The following is a 10,113-nucleotide window of genomic DNA, read 5'->3' as shown; positions in this document are numbered from 1 at the left end:
CTGGGTGAAACTACACAAAGGAGTGGCAAACCTGAACACGAAGGGAGAACAGCAGGGAGAGCACGCAGAGGATTTCACAGGGTAGATGCAGAGTACGCAGGGTAACACAGAGGATGAACACAGGTAGGAACACAGACGACGCGACGAGGAGCAGAGGAAATCACACGCTATAAATACACAAAGAGACACTGGGAAATCACACACAGATGGGGGAAACAGCTGGACCTGATTAACCTGACGAGACAGGGGAACACTAACACCAGGGACCAACAGAGGGAGCACAAACCCAGAACCCAGTGTCTAAAATCCCAAACACAAACCATCCCAAAACAGCCATGAATAATAATGAAAGTAATAACAATAAGTACGTAAACATAAAGTCACTGAGTCATGGTCGCAGGACCATGACAAAAACTAAGAAGTTTGCTCACATCACTCCCGTCCTCGCTGATCTGCACTGGTTGCCTGTGAAATTTCGTATTCAATTTAAAATTCTGTTGCTTACTTTTAAAATTACTAATAACACAGGACCAAGCTATCTTAAGGAACTCTTAAACTCATATGCTCCTGCGAGGGCTTTAAGATCATCCTCACAGTTATTGTTGGTTCAGCCCAGATCTCGTTTGAAGTCTAGAGGTGATCGAGCGTTTGCTCTAGCTGCACCTGAGCTGTGGAACAATCTCCCGATTGGCATCCGGGCGTCTGATTCTATTCAATCTTTTAAATCACGGCTTAAAACATATCTGTTTGAACTTGCTTTTTCTACCAGTTAAATCCTGGCCTTGTTTGCAGTGAGTTATTCTATTAATTTTTCTGTTTGTCTTGCGTTGTCTTGCGTTGTCTATGTTCTCTATCACTGTGTTTGATGGTACCGCTTTACTTTGCTATAGCTATGTGCTATAGTTTACTCTTATTAGTGGTTTTTACCTGTGAACATAATTCCACACTTATATGACTCTGATGTTATAGTGTTAATTGTTTTATTGTTTTATTCTTTTATGTAAAGCACTTTGGCATGCCCTTGGCTTTTAAATGTGCTCTATAAATAAAGATTGTTGTTGTTGTTGTTGTTGTACCTTAGCATTTAGATCCCTCCAGAGTTTTGTGCACACGGTTTAGGTAAAAATGAAAAAGGTTGAGGTTTTACATTTAGTTCAGTATTACCTGTTGCCTGTGTCCTTGTCTTTTGGGAAAATACTTTACACAAGTAATAGCTCAAAGAGGATTACTTTTTTTTTTTTTTACTGTGCTGCAATTGTTTACTGGATTATTTGTGCCATTAATTAGTGTCAACTAATTTTTATTCAATCTCCGCACAGGATATGCTTGTGAAGATGGAATATGGGGGAGAGCAGAAGTGCGTTGAAGTTCCACAAAGGGATGAATGAAGGACATGCATATTGTATTGAAGAAATAAGTGATGAGAATGCTGTTATTTGCATTTACCATGTCAGACCTTTTGATAAACAAAATTCTAATGAAAGTGAGAACATGTATACTGTTACATCTTTCAGAAAATGTTTTGAAATTGTGGTGCACAGTTCAGAATAAATGTTTTTCAAAAACCATTGCATCTTTTTAGTAAATGTTTATTTCCAAAGGAAATTTCTAGAAGTTCAGAACAGTAAAATTCCCACTTTTTAGAATGAATTAGAAGATAACTCTTACGTAGTTAAACTAAAATACTCTTTGAGAGTTAATATATAAACTCTTAACACCAAGTGTTAAATTATCAACTCCAGACAGATTTGGTGTTTAACACTAAATCAGAGTTAACGTACCAACTCTCTAAAAAGAGTTAAATTAACACTCTCTGGTGTGGACCCATATAGACACTTTAATAGTGTTGAAATCAAATCCGACAGTGTTAATTTGGACATGCTGGATTTGCTGTGTATGGAGGGAATCTACACAGTGACATCCATTCAATTTTAAATTCAATTCATTTTTTTTTATAGAGTGCCAAATCACAGTAACAGTCACCTCAAGGTGCTTTATATTGTAAGGTATACTTACAAAGAAAAACCCAACAATCAAATGACCCCCTATGAGCAAGCACTTTGGCGACAGTGAGAAGGAAAAACTCCCTTTTAACAGGAAGAAACCTCCAGCAGAACCAGGCTCAGGGAGGGGCGGCCATCTGCTGCGACCGGTTGGGGAGGGGGAAGGAAAACAGGATAAAGACATTCTGTGGAAGAGAGCCAGAGGTTAACAACAAGTACAATTCAGTGCAGAGAGGTCTATTAACACATAGTGGGTGAAGAAGAAACACCCAGTGCATCATGGGAATCCCCCGGCAGCCTACGCCTAATGCTGGACATACAATGTGCAATTTTTTGGCCCATTTTGAGCCGATTTTTCAGTCATGCGACCGTTTTGGGGATCGACCCGAGTTTGGCCTTAATCGTGTGTCGTACATCGTATACGTGGGGTAACGAGAAGTGATTAACACCTCACGACCAGCTCCCGATCATCAGTCGTTTGGTCGTAAGAAAATCAAACCTGTTTGAAATCCTGTCGGCCGTCGTGAGGGTGTCAACGCAGCGTCTCACACTGCGCACGCGCAAACACAGAGATGAAAGCGAAAAGACAGAACAGCACAGCAGTGCAGCGTGTGATCCGGACACAAGGGATGGAGGCACAACTTGTAGAACTGCCAAGCTCATCTGAGCCTTTTCGATGTGGCCTCACAACAACCGTGAAAATAGTGTAAACTTTTGTGTTATAACCTTCATGCTATGGACACACAGTGTGAGCACTCAGGTTGCACAGAGCAGCGGGCCGTATAGTATGAGACCCTGCATCGTGACCTACGAACTTCTAACCCCTACGAGTCAATCGTACAGTTTGAACAGGAGCTGAATAACACGACTGAAAAAATTGCACAGTGTATGCCCAGCTTATTGCAGCAAAACCACGGGAGGATTCAGGGTCACCTGAGCAGGCCATCAGCCTACTAAAAGGATACAGAAAAATCCAGTTGAAATAGTGTTAGTTGTCATCACTGGTGCTGGTGGACTCATTTGAACACCTCCGAAATTTGCAAACGCGCAAGTATTCCTCTTCTTCCTCCAAATCCTCTCGGGACCTTTTCCTCGTGCCTCCAGTTTCATGGTTGTCAGGCTCTTCATGGGCATCTTCAAAAAGTTCATCATTACTGCTCTCAGAGTGATCATACACAATTGAGCTGGTCCCCGAATCAGAGTTTGCGAGCCTGGATTTTTTGCTATTAGGCTTTTCTTCATCTCCATCTTCCTTTCTGGACCTTTTCGTGGATCCAACAGGCAGCGGTACCTCATCAGCAATATTACCAAGATGAGGACAGCCCTCGCTATCAGTGTCACAGGCAGAGATAGAGTCAGAGTCATCATCAGAAAACTCCTTGCTCCATCTGATTCTTTTGTTTGGGTCCACATCTTCCACATCCATCTCTCTAGACCTCTTCCTGGATACACCTGGCTGAGGATCCTCTTCTGGGATGTACGGGTGAACATCCTCACAGTCTTCAAATGCCTCATCAGAATCGTCATTTTCAATGCCGACAACAACAATAGCGTTATGATCATCATGCAGTTCATTGTTGTCAACATTGGCATTATTGTCTCTCACATTAATATTGTGATTGTTTACATTGTTGACATTGCCGTCATTGACATTGTGAAAGTCAATATATAAGACATTATATCGATCCTCTAATTCATCTAGTAGCTCAGTCAGCCTCCAAAAAAAGATATCATAGAGAGTAACATAAAGTCTTTCCAGTAAACCCCAGAATCCACCAACAGGTTCATAAGCTGGCTCCTGATCTCCTCTTGGAAACATTTCTGGGTTAACCTGTCGGCCTGCAAGATCATTTTATCTTTTAATTAGCATTCATAAATATCTGCTGAAAATCAGTTTTTCATCAATTTTACGACTGAGTACATGTGCTTACCATTACGGTTATTTTGTGATCCATCTCCGCTTCCATTCATTTTGACTACAAGGAACAGAAAACAACAATGATCACTAAAAAACTCAGAATGTTCAGCGAATTTGCTTTTTTTGTGATAACTTTAGGCTACGTCCACACGTACACGGGCATTTTTGTAAACGGAAATTTTCCTTTTTCGTTTAAAAAAAATTCCCGTCCACATGTGCAGTTTTGAAAAAATATCTCCTTCCACATGTAAACCCTAAAAACAAAGTCAGGAACATGCCAAATCCTAACTGTGTAGAAATATTGGCCAATCAGAAGTCTAGAAGCCTGGGAGGAAAACCTCACAAAACCTTACGTACTTCTGAAAGGTTTTTGTCTTTTTCTGGAAAGGCAGCTAATGTTGTGTTACTTTCAAGTGCCTTCATCATTTCAAATGTTAATAACTAAAGACAGCATTTTAGCTGGTATAGACTCACAACTTTGGAATGGACAAAATGCATATAGCATACATGAATGTAAATTTTTTAAATTACATTTATTGCAAACCGACGTCAGGATTTGTGTTGTGAGAGCATCTGTGTTGAATGATGCTCACTCTGATGCCTCTGTCTTTCTAAATGGAGGGACAGTAACTGTGTGTGTTCATGTAAGCATGTAAAAACGGCAGATACTAAGATTAACAGCAGAGCTTCTGTCACTCTAAGATATGATTAAGAACATTTTCTAATTTATGTATAATTTGTCAAATATTACAACAGCTGACAAATAGTTAAGTCTTCATTTGTTTTCCTGAATAATAGATCCACATCATCCTCTCTATGATGTAAAATATAGTCTAGACTTGCACAATGTAAAGTACATAAATACTGTCCTGGCAGGCAGGAAAATCAGGCTTTATATTTAAGTAAATGATCTTAAGTCTATAAAATGAAATTTGAGCTTACTTTAGTTCTTGGTAAATGACAGAGCAGTTAATCCTCAGGGAAATGTAGAAATTTCACTAAATAGTCGTCTTCCTTCATACGGTTGCAGTGTCTCTTCAGTTTTGTTTTCATATACTGATGTTTTCATTCAAAACATGTTTAAATGCTGTGATGCCATTCTAGCATCATAGACTGCAGAATGTACATAGATTCTTTTTACATCAAGTTGTATGCACAGATTTTGATATCTTTTATATAGAGACAAAAAATACTTAAGACAGAAGTGAATCTTAAAAACTAAAGCAGTCAATGTGTGTTTTTTTTTTATTCTAATAGTTACTGTAAAGTTCTACTCTAAGAGATTCATCTTGGCCTTTATGCAGGATTAAAGCTCAATAATGAGGACACACACAAAATATAATACATTTCTTTATGATTGTTAGGCAAAAACAAAGAGAACCCAAAGCTATCAAAACATATATCCACAGTCTTATTCTTGCTCTGCTCCCTAATTTTCCCCTGGAGGCATCACTATGGCAACAAAACAACATGCATTAAATGACGTTCCAAACAACAACCAAACTGTTTTCAGTGCTTAATATTTAACATGTCTTCATTATAAACTGTATTTGTGCAAATCAGTGATGTTGATGTGCACAGCTGGGATTCAGACTTCGGAGGGTTAATCCAAAAATTAGGTTTTATGGCAGCTTTGATGGATGAATTGATGGATGGACGGTGCATAGCAGTCAGTTTTACAAATGTAACAAAGGAAAATACGACATTTAAAATGACAACAAAATTCCACATTATATCTAAATGACCATAAAGTTTATTGTGATAAACTGTGTAATACAAGCATGTAGTTGATGCAGTAACTGAGGACACAATGTTACTAAAACAGTATAATCTCACACATTGTCTGTGACATACAGTTTGTTAATACTGAGTGGTTGTTGGAGCAGGAATCCTCAGAACCGCAAACTCCACGGTTTGCAGTTCTGAGGAGCAGAAACTCCTTATTGCAAAAATAAGGAGTTTTGCAATACTTTGCAAAACTCCTTATTTTCCTGTGCTATGAAATTCTGGGAATGGGAAATTCCTGAGGAACGAGAAAATCTGTACTTTTCTCAGTCGGCATGAACTTTGACCTTTTCTTCGGATGTTTAACTATATGGGTTTTCCCTGTCCTATTGATGCAAGCCTGTTCATAGTTTCTGTACTCTAAGTGACGAGGCAGCAGTGGAGCAAATGAGTATAAATACCAGCACCTTTTCCCTCAGTCAACCATCACAAAGGAGCTGACAAGAGTCAACGAGAGAGTCAAAGGATCTGACCACCTTAAACCACTCAAACCTCCTGAAGATGAAGACGTTCAGCGTTGCAGTTGCAGTGGCCGTTGCACTCATGTGTATTTGCATTCAGCAGAGCTCTGCCACATTTGCTGAGGTTACAGACTGTGTTAAATTCATGTAATGTGCTTCTTCTGCATGAATTTGTTGTGAAGATGCTAAGATCTGTTTTCTTTCTCTACAGATACGAGAACTGCAAGAGCTACAAGAGGCTGTGAGCAATGACAGTCCAGCTGCTGAACATCAGGAGATATCAGCTGACTCATGGGTGGTGAGTTTCATTCAATAAATGAATGAATGAAGACAGTAATTGTGAGATCTCTCAAATACAGGAAGATGTTTAAAATAGACTGTGCACTCACAGCTTTACATAAAATTAGAAACAATGAAGTGACTTGCAGCTGAAGATAAACTCTCTGCTCTTCTCCTCTTTCACACAGATGCCGTACCACGGACAGAAGCGTGGCATTAAGTGTCGCTTTTGCTGCGGCTGCTGCAATGCTGGTGTCTGTGGATTGTGCTGCAGATTCTGAGAATATCTACCTGCGATTATCACATCAACCACTAAATATAGACTCTTATACATGAAATGATTTAACTGCTTAGCATTTGTTAAAGTCTGACAGTGTTTCTTCATCTGGTCGTCCTGCTGTATCAGTGAACAGTGTACCAAGCATTTGGAACAACAGTATGTTATTATATTAAAAAGTTCAGAGTCACTATACTATAACATGTGCTGGTTTTTTTTTCTGTTTCTGTCTGACAAGAATTAAACATTAATGGAAACCAGTGACATGAAGCTCCTGTTGTACAGGTTTTGTGCTGATATCAGTTAAGAGTTGTTGCCTCATACTCTTGCCCATGTCGTATGTGGTACAACCTGTTAATAGAGCCAAGCCATTGATAGCAAAAGTAAAGTGAGCATATTTTCCCATATTTGTAATTATATGAGTGGGGAGCATCTCATCATCATTCAATTTTACCACTAATTATGACAAAAATGCAGTAATGTACAATAGCTTTGAGCTGATGGACTGGTTCGTTGGTTATTTGAAAGTTAAACCAAGCATACTTTTTTTTTAAGAATGTAGAAGTGTTAGATAATGTTTCCTAGAAACACTTTCTATACAAGTTCATTCATAAATGTTTTAGACAACCTTATCTTGACAACCTTTCACTGAATTTATTTGGAGGTGTTTTCACGGTGTGCATATGAAGTTTCTAAGCTGCATGATTAATGCAGGAATCCCTCACACAGAAGAAAAAGAGAGAATAGAAAGATTTGAGTACAGCAGAAATTTGATACTGGACATAATAATAGAAAACATCTCAACAATACTGAGAGACGTTGCACTGTGGTGAAACTGTAAAGTAGGTGTAACACTGTGTAATGCTGTTTCAGATAATATCTGTACTGTATGTGCGCTGCATTCGTTCTGCAGAACATTTAAGCAAAAATATTTCACGACACTTCAAAAAAAGCTAGAGTAGCTGTATCATGTGGATGTAGCGTATCACAAACAGGCTCAAAGCCAGTACAACCAAACGTGATCAAACGTCAGGCCAAGGTGGAACTGATTCCTATCTTCTGTAACTTCTACAACACTGTCCAATAGAGACACATGAATGAAATGCAGTGTCATTAAAAACACTGATGATTTTTTTTCATATTGTTCATTTTAAAATTTTTATATATTTACATCTGAATAAACTTTTAGGCATTACGCTGACTGATTGATGCAGAATTCCCATTGGACTGTTCCCATCACGACCCAGGTGATCAGTCTCTCGATAGCTTTTCCTCTGGTTCCTGCTCTCTGCTGACACTCCTAGCTCTAGCCACGTTCTCCATTCCATCTCTTTAAACAAATTCTTATGAATAGTTTAACCATGTGCATTGAATCTGCGTTTGGTTCTAAGCCTTCTGGACCCGTCATTCGCGGTCTACTTGGGCCGGGTCCTCAGAAGGTCGGGTAGGCCGGAAGTAAATGGCTGTGAAACTGGACGGTCTAGCTTTCTGATTAGCGTCACCGCTGTCTCGGTGGAGTTTAATAAACTCGGCCGCCTGCTCCCTGCTATCTAAAATATAACAGGACACTGGCGTAAATTCTCGACCATCTCACACTTCTATTTAATCAGTTTTCTGTTTAACGTTTATTCAGCTGTGTGAAAACCAAGGAGGAACCAAGCAGATATTTGAAGTTTACACAGCTACATTCTCGCTGGAAAATATGTTAAAAGTTTATTTTGTGACCCAGAAAGAGTAATAAGAGTAATATTAAAACTTAGTAGTGGCTGCCATTGTTGGAAACTGGAATTGGCTGGGCTGTGCTATGAATTCTGGGATATGGTTGGCCATGAAGGATACACCCGACCCATCCTTCAAATTCGGGAAAAGGAGGACGCATTTGTTGGCTGCGTTTGGAGTCTACGAATTTGGACAGCCTTTGGTGCGTCGCTCTGACGTAATCGGCCTACAAATGCTGCCTCCGGAGGATGGAGCCTGTCACTACCCGATCCGCACCAGAAACCCGATCGGTACCACGCATGCGCAAATCTTACGTCACTTCCTCTCTTTGCCAACATTGCGACAGTTAATGTATTTGAGTGACACGGTTAGCACCCAGTTAGCTCATAGCATGCTTTTCTCCTCAACAGAGAGCGTCCCCTAATCGAACAACAGCTCCGTAAAATAAGAAGAATGGCGCCTAATTACAGACTTAATAATACTGACTTAGTAATATGTCACATGAAGATTCATCAGCCAGATGAAGTGTTTACTGACAATTGACAGCGATAGCGGACATCATCATTACTATTCCAACAATCCTCTCCACACAGACAATCATAAACACACTCGACTATCACTAAATCAAATTTAACACGCATTTGTAATGACGCTCGTTCATTTTACAATAGGGCTCATTCGCTCAGTCACCAGGTGGCGGTATCCTCGTACACTGGGGAGTAAACTGCCATTAAACGAAACAGAAGAAGAAGAATACTTCTGCACATGCACGGTACGAATGAGGTAGACCCGATTTGTACGGTCCGACTTTGCACATGCGCAGTAAGGATCGGGGAGTCCTGATCCGTAACTATCGTTTTATTTTTCGTTTTTGTCTACATTATATTGAAATGTTTCATTACTCCAAACAATTTAGGCGATACTTATTATTCTTAACATCTTAACAGATATTCTGACCCGTAACTATTGTAAAATGCTTCGGCCGGAAGTAGACACCTTTCTCACATGCGGGTGTAACCGGTTTCTGCGTCACCCCACTGCAACAGTTCGGCCCAAACAGACTCCTCGACTCTGCGTTGTGTTGTGTTTTTAAGAAGACAAGGAGTCTCTGATCGATCGTTGCCACATTATTTGCTGAATGGAAACAGCGGTGTTTTATCAGTGCAAAGGCTCGCCACACACCACTCCAAACAGCACACTATGGCAGAACATCCCATTAGCATTCTGCTTTAGCATACAGTTTTACACAATAATAAACAAATGAAAAGTACATAAAACGGGTGTTGTGGACATGTGTCCACTACGCCCTTATTACACTCGGTGCCCATCAGTTAATCAAACATCTTTTACGTGTCTGTACTACTTAGCTACATTGTGTGTGCAACAATACAACTCACCTCTCGTATGGCTACGGCAGACTGGCAGCGATTACTGCAGCCAGCCTCACCTAACCAGCCACACCAAGAGAGGGCAGTGTTGCCAACTCCTCAGTAAGGAAAATCGCTGTTGGTTGTCCTAAAAGTCGCTAGAAGTCGCTAAATGACGTCATCGCCTAATTTGCATAATTGGTCATGCTAATCTAACTGTAACCTATGTTGTTGGAGAGAGAAATAACATCGTGGAAGAGACATAAAGTGAGTAAAAAACGTCCTAAAAGCATTTAGAGTTTAT

The 10,113-nt window shown here is 39.9% G+C and overlaps 2 protein-coding genes across 2 annotated transcripts; one reads left to right on the top strand and one right to left on the bottom strand.

The window, feature by feature from the left end:
* Positions 1–1,621: 1,621 nt before the first annotated feature.
* Positions 1,622–9,851, bottom strand: LOC308391672 (uncharacterized protein). Its single transcript, XM_080874330.1, has 3 exons — positions 9,840–9,851; positions 3,935–3,979; positions 1,622–3,842 (listed from the first exon to the last, which is right to left on the bottom strand). The coding sequence occupies exons 2-3, from the start codon at positions 3,972–3,974 to the stop codon at positions 2,992–2,994; spliced, it is 891 nt and encodes a 296-aa protein (XP_080730456.1). The 5' UTR covers positions 3,975–3,979; positions 9,840–9,851; the 3' UTR covers positions 1,622–2,991.
* LOC308388744 (hepcidin-like) lies at positions 5,928–7,655 on the top strand. The gene is made up of 3 exons (XM_080869628.1): positions 5,928–6,291; positions 6,379–6,465; positions 6,635–7,655. Exons 1-3 carry the CDS (start codon positions 6,208–6,210, stop codon positions 6,725–6,727), a joined length of 264 nt encoding a protein of 87 aa, XP_080725754.1. The 5' UTR covers positions 5,928–6,207; the 3' UTR covers positions 6,728–7,655.
* Positions 9,852–10,113: the final 262 nt, after the last annotated feature.

Source organism: Rhamphochromis sp. 'chilingali' (assembly GCF_963969265.1).
Source record: "Rhamphochromis sp. 'chilingali' genome assembly, chromosome: 2".
In the NCBI taxonomy this organism is placed as follows: Eukaryota; Metazoa; Chordata; class Actinopteri; order Cichliformes; family Cichlidae; genus Rhamphochromis; species Rhamphochromis sp. 'chilingali'.
The sequence above is the reverse complement of the archived record's forward strand: the minus strand, read 5'-3'. Positions and strand labels throughout refer to the sequence as shown.

What these genes read in the sequence shown, in the direction of transcription:
- LOC308388744 (XM_080869628.1), top strand. Translation starts at nt 6,208, where the DNA reads ATGAAGACGTTCAGCGTTGCAGTTGCAGTGGCCGTTGCACTCATGTGT. An exon ending in GCTCTGCCACATTTGCTGAG is followed by an intron (nt 6,292 to 6,378) that starts GTTACAGACTGT and finishes CTTTCTCTACAG; the next exon opens with ATACGAGAACTGCAAGAGCT. An exon ending in TATCAGCTGACTCATGGGTG is followed by an intron (nt 6,466 to 6,634) that starts GTGAGTTTCATT and finishes TCTTTCACACAG; the next exon opens with ATGCCGTACCACGGACAGAA.
- LOC308391672 (XM_080874330.1), bottom strand. Translation starts at nt 3,974, where the DNA reads ATGAATGGAAGCGGAGATGGATCACAAAATAACCGTAATG. An exon ending in ATCACAAAATAACCGTAATG is followed by an intron (nt 3,843 to 3,934) that starts GTAAGCACATGT and finishes ATGATCTTGCAG; the next exon opens with GCCGACAGGTTAACCCAGAA.